Source organism: Castanea sativa, chromosome 7 (genome assembly GCF_040712315.1).
Source record: "Castanea sativa cultivar Marrone di Chiusa Pesio chromosome 7, ASM4071231v1".
Classification (NCBI taxonomy): Eukaryota; Viridiplantae; Streptophyta; class Magnoliopsida; order Fagales; family Fagaceae; genus Castanea; species Castanea sativa.
In genome coordinates this window covers 9,359,213-9,374,104 of record NC_134019.1, presented here as the reverse complement: position 1 = coordinate 9,374,104, position 14,892 = coordinate 9,359,213, and the positions used below count along the sequence as shown (strand labels likewise).

General features: G+C 31.9%; 1 protein-coding gene across 1 annotated transcript; it reads left to right on the top strand.

The window, feature by feature from the left end:
- The first annotated feature begins 3,803 nt into the window (after positions 1–3,803).
- Positions 3,804–14,397, top strand: LOC142642578 (uncharacterized protein PHLOEM PROTEIN 2-LIKE A4-like). Its single transcript, XM_075816961.1, has 3 exons — positions 3,804–4,002; positions 10,679–10,820; positions 13,916–14,397. The coding sequence occupies exons 1-3, from the start codon at positions 3,804–3,806 to the stop codon at positions 14,283–14,285; spliced, it is 711 nt and encodes a 236-aa protein (XP_075673076.1). The 3' UTR covers positions 14,286–14,397.
- Positions 14,398–14,892: the final 495 nt, after the last annotated feature.

Here is a 14,892-nt window from a genome sequence, read left to right as displayed (position 1 = left end):
AGACTTGAGAGAGCAGCAGACCATCAAAACCCACTGATCAAAACCCCAAAACCATTAAACAGAGAAAAAAGATAGCAACGACAATCGGCGAAAGCAATGGCGATTGGCGTGAGTAGCGGCGAGTGAGGTGATCGGCGGTGGCACGGCTGTGGCGAGACTCAAGAGAGCAGTGGAGATTAGTGGAGGAAAAGAGAGCGTGAGGTGAGAGTTAGACTAGAGAGAAAAAGAGAGACTAAGGTGGAGAGAAAAAAATAGTAAAATATTAAATGCAAGAGCTATAGTAACCATGCATAAATCCACGATTATTGTAGTAGCACTTGTGTATTTATGCACAATTTTACATCTACTGATATGAGTGTTTTTTTGATTAAAATGTGTAAAATAAAGTGCTTTTTATATTTTGCAAGGCTTTGCATCTACTGATGCAGATGCTTTTATAGTAGCAAAAGCACAAGTCACTGTTCTTATCTCCTTTTTTTGGTAATTGTTTGTTTGTTTGTTTGTTTGTTTTTTTTTTTTTTGGGGTTATAGTTGAACATTCCACGGGTGAAGCAGGTGGAGAATCTTGGCATTGATCATGCCAAATTGATGGTTTTAGCTTCAAGGGCCTTGAGGAATCGATAATCAGTTCAAATACACCACTCTTTATCGATTATCAAAATAACAATTGGCTTATGAATAGGAAACTACACTGCTTACAACTATGTCAAAGGTTGTTGGACTGTTAAAAGCATATCTCTGGAAAAGACCTAGTAAGTTGGCCTATTCTTTCCAATGGTTGCGGACATTGTTGGAAGGGTGAGTTTGTAAAAGGATAATTGCATATTATCCAAATAAGGCCCGAATTCATGTTGCTTACCATAGTTTGAAAAATGTCATTTTACCCACTTGAAATTGGCTTTGTTATATAGTTGTTATTTGCTTCATCACGTTTGATCCTCATTAAAAACAGAAAAAAAAAAATTTTAAAAAAAGATCAAGATTTATAAGTTAAGGTTTTGAATCTGTCATGGTTCATTCACAATGGGTCCAGGTTGGTCCTGATTTAACAATTATAGTCACAAGCCAAAATTTCTTTCGGATGGGCCTGTTTCTCCACATGAGCCTAGACCCCCCCCCTCTTAAGCCTTCCCAATGGACACAAGCCCACTCCTCTCCACACCAAACTCCAAAGCCCACATCTGTGTCTTCACCCCCCTAATCCCCACAACCCAAATCAATATATGGTGCTTTGTATGAGTAGTTTTTCATTTATCCTTTTACCTTATTAATAATTAGTTTAAGTCATAAATATAAAAGATTAAATGATTTTTTTATTTTTTGAGAATCAAGATTAAAAGATTTTGGTTCCACTTCATTTTCTAACGTCTTGAACTCTTTTACTTTTAATTTTATAAATTTCAGAGATGAAAAGTTTTCTCTATTCAATATTAGTTTTTCACGTTATTTGTATATTCCAATTTCACAAAATATCGAAGCACCAAAAGAAAAGTAGGAAGAGAGAGAGAGAGAGAGAGAGAGCCAAATTCGTAGAGTGAGAAATTAGTGCTAAGGAGAGTATGAAATTGACTTTAGTTTTGGGTGCATTTGATCTAAACTTCTCAACAACATCGTCAAAGCTTGATACAATGCTTCAATGATATTTGGGGTTTTTAAAAGGTATGTTTGGGAAAAACATAGAACATTTATATGTGTTATTTGTGTTTATTTAGTATATTTTTGGGAAGTGCTTAATTTTTGTAAGGAAATGAGGTACTCAAATATATGTAAAATTAAACTTGAAATATGAAATAGTATCTTGACATGTATATTTAGTTTGTACAAATTAAAGATTATAAACCTTAAATATTTGATTTTCAGCCTTCAAAAGTTCACCTTTTTTTTTTTCTTTTCTTTTAGAAATACTCTTAAGAAAAAGAGAAAAAAAAAGTTTTATATTGAAAGCATCAAATGTAAGAACCAATTATACATGTATGCCTAATTAAAAAAAAAAATTCAACAAGCTTGTGGTGACATTTTTAGAGTCTAATTAATTATTATTACTTACAGATATATTTGATTACAAATTTTTTCTTCAATATTTTAGTGACATATAATACATAATCAAAATTAATTTTCTAAACATTATAACACATATGAGTATTATAAAATAACTAAGCGCGGCCATAAGTTAGTTTCATTCTAAACTTAGAGCCATTTATCCTCTCTCTCTCTCTCTCTCCAAAAAAAAAAAAAAAAAAGAATCATTTGTTCACCTCAAATCCAACAATCACGCCACTAATCTCCAAAAAGCTGGGCTTTGGGCTTTTGTTATTCCCATGGACCCACACCCACCTAATATCAAGCAAAATTTCCCTGAACCCACTTTGCAAGACATGAACCTGGAGGATGTCCAAATCTCTCCACCTGATCATTCCTAGAAACGCAAAGTGAAACTCCCAAACCTATCACAGAATTGGTTCCCACTAAAAATTGTATTTCTATAATTTGGAATATGTCTCTCCTCTTGGTGAGGCTTGTGGTCTTTGCATTGCCTAGACCCTAGAAAAATGGTATCTATTGATGTAGAAATAATTTGGGGTCGGCTCCTCTCTCATTTTAATATGGACCAACGCCATGTGGAAATAAAACAATCCAAATTCCAAAGGCTGAAAAACGAGCCACAAAACAAAATTCTCTCTTTTCTTTCCCCACTCTCTCCGTCACTTTTAACCCCCCCCCCCCCTCTCTCTCTCTCTCTCTCCAAACCTGAGCATCAGACTATCAGAGGGCATCAAAACAAAAGGAAGAAAGGATAGGTTGATTCTTTTGATGGGCCTTGGATTCAGATTGGAGACTTTAATTTTATTCGGTCCCAATTTTGCATCCTCTTCTTTTTTGATAGAGGCTTCGGAGGCCTCATTGATTCTATACATGGGCTTCGTGGAAAATTTTTTGGGGCCCTCCTCTTTTTTGTCTTGATTAATATTACTTTACTTACATTAAAAAATAAAAATAAATATAATAAAAGCGACGATTCTTCATGTAACGTTCCTGATTTGATTAATATTACTTTTCCTTACATTAATGGTATAGCCATAATTTTTTTCTTTTTTATTTTAAGTGAAAAAGTGATGCTTCTCAAAAAAAAAAAAAAGTGATATATATTGAAATAAATAAAAATTTATTATATTAATAATTTGTAAAAATATTATAAAATAATTTTTGAATGTATATTTATTTAATAACGTTAACATTATTATTTATTTAATAACTATGTTGCTATATTGCTGTTGACTATTTGTCACTTCCGTCGCCACTCACAGTCACAGTGTGGGAAAGTGTATAATAACATTATGGTTCCTAGCTTTAGGTACCGACGGTTCTGCGGCTCATTTCCCTTAATGAATCTCAGACGACCGTAAACAAATAAACGAACCCAGATCTTCCCCCAAGTCCTCTCTTTCTCTCTGGAAACCAGTTCTAGAGAAAGAGAGAACTCAGGAAGTGCCATCCTATCGATTAATACACCCAATAAAAGTGTATGTTGTTGTTGTTGTTGCTGTTTTTGTTGTTGTTCCTTTCTTTCCCTTTTACAAACGTGAAAGTGTGCTTATGATTTGGTCGTGTTGTATGCTGGTTTTTTCCTTTTCTTTTGTATCTGGAATTGAGTTTACCTTTCTAGCTAGTATTTTATTCATTTTCTTTCTTTGTTAAGGGAAGTAGAACATACCAGTGTTGAGACAAACCCAGTCAAGGGAATAATGGAAACTGGAATCCAACAAGTTGAACAAACCCGTGTTGAGACAAACTCAGTCAAGGCAATGAAAACTGGAATCCAAAAAGTTGAACAAAACAGTGGGGCAGACTCAGTCAAGGGAAAAAAACTTACAACAAAAAGAGGAACAAAGCCCCCACTTAATTTCCTGGCGATCTTGAATGATGCAAACAAATTGATCGACGCGTCTTCCCCTGACGAGCTGTGTGATAAGCTCTATGCTGGAGTGTTCTTAGAGGAGAATAAACTGGCAAGTTCCATTTTTGATTTTCCCCGCATCTTATATAAATAGATGGAACATTATCACATTATCAGTTCATATTTCATACTCATTCCCTCTATTATTTAAATTATATTGGGGTAATTACAATGCTACTTAAACTAGAAAAGAAAAAACACTTTTTCTTCTTGACATCTGATTAACTAGATTTTGTTAAATTAATATTAAAAATCTTGTGTACTAACCTGTGCTTTACTTAGGACCTGATTTCCAAAATTATCTTATTTCTTAATTAAATTTTATTTTTAAATTTTTTTAATTAAAGTATATTTTTAAACATGAAGTGTTAGTTTTGCTTATTATTTTTTTTTTTAACGGATTATGGTGAGATTTACAGTTGCAAATACTAAATTTATAAGTTATTTTTTTACTAACCATGGTATAATTTTTGTAAAGAAATTCTTATAAAAATTTAGAATATTTTAATATTAATATAAACAAAAAGGGAGAATATTTTTTCCTTTAGGTTTGGGGTATGTAGAGCATTATTCTCCTAAATCTTAAGGGAGGGGAGTGTAGTTAACCCAATTATATTTATTATCCAAACCTTATTTACAACTATGAATTCAAAATAATGGCCCAATATTTAACAGTACAATTATGTTATATTCATTAATAGTCTACCTAAGCCAAGAGTTTGTATTTTTTATTTTTAATAATAAATCAACTTGTATTTGTACTACATGTTTTCTGAATTGTGAAAATCTTATTCAAAATTTGGATGTCAAGACTCAAGGTCCTGTTTTCATTTCTTTTTTGCACGTTAGAATAGTATTAAAGTATTCTAGAAATATATGAAATTGTCAAATTTAAATTATCTTGATTGTCAAATCTAAATTGCCTCATTTGTTTGGGCACTACCTTGGCATATTTTCTTTATATGTTTCAATGTAACTTGTATGATATAAACCAGTGCAATCAATTCTGTTCCATTCCGGATGAAACAGTCAGAAAATTCTATTTTGGTCAGTTAATCAATACAAATCACCCCCTATTTCATATTGTTCTAAATTTCAACCCATTATTGTCCAATTTGCCCATTTCGGTCTATTGACTCTAATCCACTAGATTTCATCTGATAAGTGAGTCTGCTGGTATGTAGATTAATCATTTTTGTTTCTAAACTTTGTTTTTTATTACTTACTCACATATGACATTTTATTATTATTTTTCTGTAAAAATGCGTTATTCTTGTTTATTTTTTTGTTATGTTATGTTATGTAATAATGATATTTATAATGTGCATTATTTGATTTTCAATTGATAATTTGATACAATGTAACATTAAGTGATGAAGGATCAAATATATTTATTTTGTAATATATATATATATATATATATATATATATATATATATATATATATATATATATATATATATATAACCCTAAATTGACATATTGAAATTGACTGGTATTGAAAGATTTCATTTTAATGGATAAACCAAACACCATCGAAACAAATTGACAACTTTGATATAAATCCCTTTTAAGGTTTTAATTGTAAATTTTGCTTTTAAAAAAAAAAAAAATGATAATTGTAACAATGAGGGATGAGAAATTGGAATTTGGAACACTAGTTTTCCTATTTAAGGAAAACAAATAGGAAAACAAGCTATGTCAAAGAGATACAAGACTATCGTTTTCTCTTAACAAGGTATCAAATTCACTTTTTAGCTTGACTCAGCAATCACCAACCAGCATTTAACTCAACATTGTCGACTATTAATTGGAACAATCACCGTTAGCCATCGTCATGGGCGGCTCCACATGGTGTCTAGAGTGGAAAAGAATAATTATTATATATAAATTATAATATTTTAATATTTTTTATCTTTTAAAAAAATTTTGACCACCCTAAATTGTTTTCGGCCCAACATAATTAAACTTTGCACAAAATTTGGCATCAAACTTTATTGTAGTCTTATATTTTAAGATTATAACTCCGCTCAATATTTTTTTTTTATAGGATGTGAATTTTGACGAATTTACTATTAGATTACATTTTTTTTTTCTTATATCCTTCATATTTGCAAAATTTTAAGAAAATTAAAGATCAATAGCTAGGTCATCAATCAAATATTTAAATTTCAAGTTTTTGTAGTTTGAAATTATGCATAAAAAATAAGTTTATGGATCGAATAATAAATAACATCCAAGTGACATGAAATTTGACATGTTTTTTACAAATATAAAGAACATTCAATTTAAGGTTAAAATTTCAAAATATGTAGTCATGTTAATTTATTTAGTGAGAGTTTTAGCTTTAGGCTATAACTAAGTTTGTGGTCAAATTTTGTCCTTAAACTTTGGTCTCCTTAACAATATATTAGGTCTTTACAAATAAAAAAAAAAGATCAAAGAAAAATTTTATTTAACTAAAATTTTGAAAGAGATGTAGCTTGCAACATTGATAACGAGACTCATGCAACGATTTCAAAATAAGAAAATTCGTAAAAAAAAAATTGTAAGACTTTATGTTTATGTTTTTTTTTTTGTCAATATATGAAACTTTTTTTTATTAAATTATCTATAATTTAAATTTCTTAATGGTCACCCAAAAAAAAAAATTTCCTGGATTCTGCACTAGCCAATTGTCCCAACATCTATCATAGTTATTTCTCCTAAATCTTTGCTTTTCGAGCGTCTCTTTGTGCTTCGGGCACCTTAACAGACAAATCTCTCAATGCACACGAAACATTCCCCTTAAATAAGTGGCTAGCTAATTCTCTTGTGAATTTATGTTTGGCCCCATTTTTAGTGCCAAGTATAAAAGCTGTCTGATATCGGTAAAAGCATTAGTTACCGCCAAAAGTGCTGGATGAGATCTCCATGAAACCTTGGTCTTTCTTGTTCTTGGTGACTTTGAAAAGGCCGATATTTTTTGGTATATTTTCCTGGTAAAAAAGGGGAAAAATTACTAGAGAAATTATTTACTCTGCTGACATTTTTGGTATTTAATACCATAATTTATGGTATTTTTCTTAATTTGACTGTTACATGTATGGTGCGTTCTATGTTTTGAAAGAAAAAATAATTATTAGAGCAACTATTTAGCAGTACTATTTGTGATGCTAGGGACAAATTTTATTACTTCAGTTATACAAAGTACTACAAAAACTTTTATTTCCTTGACTCTCTGTGGTTTAGGGAAGTAAAAGAAACCAACTTACGTTGCTCAACGTAAGACTCAAACCTCTCTGGTTTGCTTCTTTGATTGTAGTAGGGGATTTTCTTTTCTTTCCTTTCTTGTATTCTCTGCTCTTTTTTCTTTGATACTTCTCTCATTATTAATGAATGTGGCCTAGGAAGAGATGTGGAAAAAATTTAGCCTATCGTAAGAGGAAAATGGAATTTTGGCAGTAAGCTCCCATTAGGTATTAGACTCCAAACAACATGCAAAATTCAGTATTTTGTTCCAAGTTACAAGCAAGTAAGGAATTCAACAAGGAAGCTTTCAAATCCACCATTCAGAAACTATGGTGTGGTTTGCATGGTGTTACTATTAAAGAGGTTGGAAACAATCTTTTTTTGGCTATTTTTACAAATGAGGAGGACATGGTGGAGGTTCTAGATAGAAATTCTTGGTCTTTTGATAGGAGATTGATTTTACTGAAGCCATTTAAAGGTGATCTCAGTCCAGGTGATGTTTCCTTCTAGCACTCCCCTTTTTGGATTCGGGTCTTCAATATCCCCATTAAAAGTATAAATTTTTGCGTTGGTACTCGGATTGCCAATGAGATTGGTGTTCCACCTCTGGTCGATGCCCCGAAGAATGGATTGGCTTGGGGTCCTTTCCTTAGGATTTGGGTTGACATTGACATTACTAAACCCCTTATGAGAGGAAAAATGATTCGAATTGAAGGAGAGGAGAAAAGGTTTAGGTGTTTTTTAAGTATGAAGGGCTGCCTACCTTTTGGTATAGGTGTGGCATACTTGGTCATTAGGATCGGGAGTGTTGTAAGGTACATAAGGGATGTCTATCAATGGACGAGAAGGAACTTCAATTTGGCCCATGGTTAGGGGCAATTGCTCCAAAAATAAACCAGAGAAAGGGGAGCCCCAGCAAGTCCAGGTTCAGTGATGTTGATGTAGAGGAAAATCAAGTTATTGATGGGGAAGAGGAAGGAACTGGGCAACCCATCATCAACCTTTAGCCACCACCGCTACCGAAGACCAATGAAGCTGAGACAGATATAGCTATGCAACTTCCAGAGAAGACAAGATAGCTAAGAGATCTGAGTATGCCAAAATTTCTTGATCCTATTCAATTTTCAAGTTTTGAATGTGATGGTGGTGTATCTGAATCTTTAACTCCTAAGAATCAAGAATTTCCTTCTTTGTTGAAATTAAAATCTCCAAGAAATTAGCAGGTGTATCTATTTTGGAAGTTTCGAAAGAAGAAAAATCTGCTAGGGATTGTATTTCAACTAGGACTCTTTTAAATGATGGGACGTCAGATAAGGATCCATCTCAAAACATTGAGCAACCGTTGACAGCTGATATACCAAATGGTGTTCCAACTGTGATTAAGGGGAGTACGTTGGCAAATGCGGCTAATGAAAATTCTAATGAGGAAAGCTTAAATTCAAATACAGAGATGGAGTGTATTTCCAATTTTGATGAGGATATATCGGGCAAAAAAGAATTGTCTTTGAGATCATGGAAGCGTATTCTACATAGTTCCAAGTCTCAGACTTCTCTTGAGAATTTGTCAAGTTTCAACCTTCGGGTAAATGTTCTTCATCTTCCTCGCTATCTTTGGATCCTTCACATACTAAAAAACAAGCTATCTGCTCAGACAGTTTTAGTGTCTCTCAAAAAGCTGTTGGGGGTAATCCCTCACCCCATTCACCGCCATGAAGATTCTTAGCATTAACTGCCATAGGCTTGGGATCCTAGAGGCAGTGACAGATTTCGTTGTTTAGCAACAGAAGAGGGCCCCCAAGATCCCTCGAAAAAAAAAAAAAAAAATCCACATCACACTAATGCCTTAGTAAATCAAGAGTGTATTCTTTGGCGCTTTAACGGTTTTATGGGATTCAGAAACTTTGAAAGAGTGAATTTGTTCTCTTGTAGTAGTATGGATTTTTGAAGACATTATATTTCTTTGTGATAGTTTTGATTTTATTTCTTTCTTTTATTAGTAAACCTTTATAATGTAATCGTGTTGCTCCACCTTTGTCTAGAGTTGCAAAAGAGAATGAGGAGGTCATTATTTAGCTAAAAGAATGTCCCTCTTTTATCTTTCCCATTGTATAACATGATTTTGTATTAATAAAGTCTACTATCGTTTCCTCTCAAGAAAAATAAAAGTTTTACAAAGTACTTTGTTAGCATATTCTCATGCATAAAGTGCTTGAAAGATCTAGAGAAGAAAGGGTTCAAGCTACAAAATTAGCAACATATTATAACTATCTTAAAAAAAAAAGTTTTACAAACTGATGTTTTATCAATTACTAAAATTAATCTAAACACTTATTTATTATATTTTTCTTTAGTTTTTTTTTTTTTTTGGGAAATAGTTTCTGTTAGGATTTGAGTTTGTAGTGCTAACAAACCATGACAAAAAGTAAGTTTCATTGAGTTAGGATGGTGTACTTTCAAGTCCAAGACAAAAAACTCAAGTTCAGGACGAAAAAAAGTAAGATGCAATCTGGTTCTCTCGATTTCTGTTCAATTGTTGTTTGATTGCTATTCAATTGATCAAAAGTTGCAGATTAGCAAAAATCAGCAAACATAAAACGCCCATAACTTGACCGTTTCAAGCCCAAATCGTGATTCTTTTTTTGCCATATTTGAAGGACATTATAAGCTAAACCTAAGAGGGGTTTTTAGAGAGAGAGAAGAGTGCTTCTTGTGCCTCGTATTGTAGATCTAGGGTTTTTGTACCCAAAGCTCTTGAAAATCTTCTACTGGCAATATTCTTTGAAGAAACGAAAGATTTGGTGTTGTAAAAGTTGTTGACATAACAAGATCAACTACTGCTGATGATTTAATGTTTTGAGTGGGATCTCAGAGCGAGTCACAAACATGGGTGTTTGTGTTCAGCTAATTCAGATAGAGAAGTTTGTGGAGTTGAAACTGCACGTGGTCATGTGAGTTAGTAATACTAGAGGTAGTTTTAGATTTTAGGGGGAAAATCTATTGTAAAACTTCCATTATATCATAGTCAGTTTGTTTACCTTGAGGATAGTTAGGTTAAATCCTCTACAGGTTTTTTACCTTAAAACGGTTGGTTTCATTAGTTTTCTTGAGTCATCATATTACTGTCTTCTTTACTTTTCCGCACTAGGTAATATGAGTGTTTGTGTTTAACATATATCTCATAATAAACCTAAGTATAAACTTAGTTAATTAATTAGGTTAAAACAATATAAGTGTACAGGGGTCTAAATAATCAAACAGTTTCAACCTATGATCTCTTATTCGACAACAAGAGAATTTACCAATTGAGCTAATTGGAATATACTTTTTCTTTAGGTTATGTAAATGAATAGTATAGGATTTAGGAATTTGATGCCTATGATTTAATGTTACTGTGGTTTTAGGATCCCCTCTTATAAATAACAAAGTTAACTATTGTCATTATTGGTGCCATAGGTGTTTTTGTCTTACAATATTTATTATTGCTTTTCTTGTTCCTATTCATTCTGCTGCAGAAGTATTATGTTGACAAGAAGTTAAACAAGAATTGCTTCGTAGTGTTTGCCCGAAAACTTAGTATTTCTTGGGCCGGAGATTCTACTACATACTGGAAATGGACCAAAGAGAAAGATACGAGGTATATTTTAAAACCTTTAAGTGCATTATGTGACATTGAGTATTGGATGTCAAGTACTTGAGCACTTTTCAGCTCGGTGTTGGGCTAGGCATGAGTTCTTCTAGGATCAAAATTTTTGTATCACAACTTTGACATGACTATGTGTGCATTTGTTTACAAGTTTAGAGCCCAAAACGCATGTTTTCAAGCCCAAAATCCAAAATGCGTGTTTGGTAAATTATTACCAACGCACATTATCAAAAAACAACTTTTCCAAATACGAAGGACTATCACGTTTTCATATTGAACCTTGGAGCTACTTTTCCGAAAACGCAAATAAGTTTGAAATGTTACCGTTTATTATTTTCAGCATTATCCCTAAACTACCCTTATTTTTATTTTGAAATCTCAATTTTACCAAGATCTCTATAAATAAAAAATAAAATAAAAAAAATACTTTCATGTAGGAGAAGAATTTCTCTACACTCTATTCTCCCTCCTCGTCAATTGCAAGAAGCCCAAAAGAAGAATTGCACCGTGTAGGTAGTAGTGGTTCTTCTTTCTTTTCCTTTCCTCCAACTTCTAACCAACCAAACAGATTGCAAAATTCTAAATTAAATGTGCAATTTTCAATTCCAACATAAACCCATTGTTGCTACGGGCTTCTTCTTCTACTACGAGATTTTTCTTCTGTAGCTACGGCTTCTTCTTCTCTCATTTTTTTTTTTTTGTGTGTAATATATTTCTTTCTTCTTGTCTTTTGGGTGAAGAAGAAGAACTATATTTTGAGTGAGGGAGAAAACCTAAAGAAGAGACAAGATGGTGAGTGGAGGAAAAGAAAAGATATTTGATGGGAATGGGGGAAGAAATAGGTGGATGAGAAAAAAGTGAAGGAAAAAAAAAAAATAAAGGTAGTGAGTGGGACACGTGTACATCATGTAAGGAAATTTACTAAATAAAAATTACAATTGTGTTATAACACAACAAATTTTCACAATAGTTGAAGTGTAAAATCTTTCATATGTCAAAATAAAATTAAATAAATTAATAAAATATTAGACTAGGATTGACCACAACTAAAAACAAAGAGTATTGTGAAAATATTATGATATTTTATTATATCTCTAAACTTTTTAAATTAGTACTATTTTTCTTTAGAAAAAAAAAATAGTACTATTGACAGAATATTTTTATAACAATTTCATAATAGTTTACATAGTAAGTTGTTATTGATTCTCATCTAGACCTACTAGCGACATTTGTCTTTTCCTACCATTAACAACTTATCATATAGACTTTATTGTGAAATTTTTGTAAAAATATTGTGTCCATAACTTGCATTAAGAGAGGTAATTAAAACAAAGAATTTTCTTTATATATATCTTGTCCTTTTTTGTAATTTACAACTCAAACTGCAACGTTTATAAGTATTATCCAAATACTCAACTTTTTACCAAACACTACCTTTTAAAAGAGCGCAGTTTTTACCAAACACTGCTTTTTAAAAGAGCGCAGTTTCATACTGCACTTTTTAAAACCGCCACTTTTTCAAAAAGTATAGTTTGAAAAAGCTGAACCAAACTCATCTTATAACTAACCGTTTATCACTTTTGCATAAATCTACTACTTTTTTAAAAACACTCATGATCAGTCATATTATGATTGTAGCAGGGGCAAAGCCGGGGGTCGAGAGCGGGCAAGTGCCCCCTGGCTCCTAAAAGTCTTTTAGATGCTTAGGAATGTAAAATAACTTTATGGTCTTGACCCTCCAGAAGCAAGAGAAAAACAACATAGCATTCCCACTTTCCCATTATAAAGCTAGCAAACCGATATATGATTGAGGAAAATGACAATGAAACTGTTATACTTTAAAGTTTAAATAATCAACCTAGCACCTAGAAAAAAGCACCATACTCTCAATTTATTTCAGCCACTGCCACACGTTTTCATCGTAACATTATTCTTGAATAAGTGCTACTTCTACAATATTTTATAATAATTCTTAAATAGTAAATTGTAATTAGTTCTAATTTGAAGTTACCATTGAATTTTTTTTTTCTTATCAGTAACAACTTGTCATGTATGATTTATTGTAAAAATATTGTAATCATAGCATTTCTCTTATTCACACTACTTTTTTTCCCCCTCCTTATCCCAATATTTTCCCTTCTCACTTCAACCCATTGATCCATATTTAATATTTTACAATAAATAAGTAGTAAATACTTAATGTGTTTGTACCATACTAAACCCTAAAGCTTTCACTATTTTTTTTTTCTGCCCCTTCTCTTACTTTTTCACCATTGAGAAGAATAGACATAAAAAAAAGAAAAAAAAAAAAAAGAGGTTGAATGCTATAGATTTGTAAAAAGCAATCAAGGCAGCGAGATTATGCAACTTTACATAGTTAACACTTTTGGATTGATTTATTTTCTCAATTGATTTTTAAGGAATCAAATTAGATTTCTAAACTTTATATATTTACTCTTTTGATGAATCTCATACTTTGATTGTTAGTAATTATGAATTTGTTGTTTTTATTTATTTATTTTAATGATATGGAAATTTTATTTTTAGTTAATTGAGATTATGAAAAATTCTAAAGTAATAATGGGTTCAAATAGAATTCAAAGCGAACTCGTATTGAGGTAGATTTTGCAATTACAATTGCTTACAATTGTCTATTTATTTTATCATTAATATCAACCAATATTTATTTAGTTCTTTTTTTTTTAATATGTTCTTTTAATCTTGCCCCCCAAAACTGAAATTCTAGTTCCGCCACTGAATTGTAGCAAAAGTTGTGAAACAAAAGTTTTGTCCCTATATTTTCTCCATAGGCATCCTAGTAAGGATTTGTCAAGAGTCATGAGAAGAGCAAGTCCTGGTCCATTTGAGGAGTTGGTGATATGTTCGTGCTGTTGCTTGTCCTCGTCAAGAGGCAATAGGGCGTAATTGTGAAACTTCTTATTTATTCAAGGAACTTTTATTTATGAAACGAGCAAATTAAATATATATTTTAAAAAAAGATATATGATGATATTTGTAGTTCTAGAACAAATTTTGTTTAATTTTTACGTTTATGGTTGAAGGATATGGGATTCTTATCCGCCCAGTCGCGAAGACATTGAAGTTGCTGAGCTACAAGAAGTATGTTGGTTACACATTGAAGGGAAGATTCAGACAATTGATCTCTCACCAGGAACTGAGTATGAAGTTGTGTTTGTTGTGAAGATAACAGGTAAAGGTAATATGCGGCATTACTCAATGACTCTTGAGATCATTCTCCCAAGTTCAAAAAGTTTAAAGCGCAATGAAAGTTTAAATGAAAAACCTATAGAAGAATGGTTTGGGATCCAAGCGGGTGAGTTTTTAATGTCACCAGAAAATGTTGGGGAGATTACGTTCAAACTGGGGGAATATTCTTCAGATTGGAAGACAGGGCTTGTCGTGAAATGTGCTATCATTCGACCAAAGAACTACTAGGCACTTGGATAGTAAGCTCTATCCATGTATTCAAAACAAGGAATGTGTGTATGTTTAATAAATAAGCAAATTAGCGGATTGTTAGAATTTGCTCTTTATTCTTCTCAAGCCTCATTGCCTTCTTAGAGTCGAGAGACTGTTATGAGTATAATGTAGCTTGAAATTTATTAGATAAATAATTCTAGGGATATGTTTTATTAATTCAAAATAATTTAGTTTGGATTAAAATTGGTTAACATTAGTTTGAATGAGGATGAGTTATGATTAGTTTTATTGATAGATTATAGGAAGTTAGTATTTACATTTATCTAATTGGAAGTCAATCTTTTTGTATGAATTTAGATGCTGACAATGAATAAAGCATAGTCATTGTTGGGCCAAATAATTAATTTATTTTAGAACATGTGGCATGGTAAGGACAAACCACGTGGGAATTAACTAGTTGCGGACCTGCTTGTTGCACGTGATTTTTTTTTTTTTGTGGTCTCATCATCATCATCATCATCGTCATCATCATCATTATTATTATTATTATTATTAATTGGACTAATTTAATGAAGAATAATGCATTTCATAATCATATTTATCACAACATAGCTTTTTTATT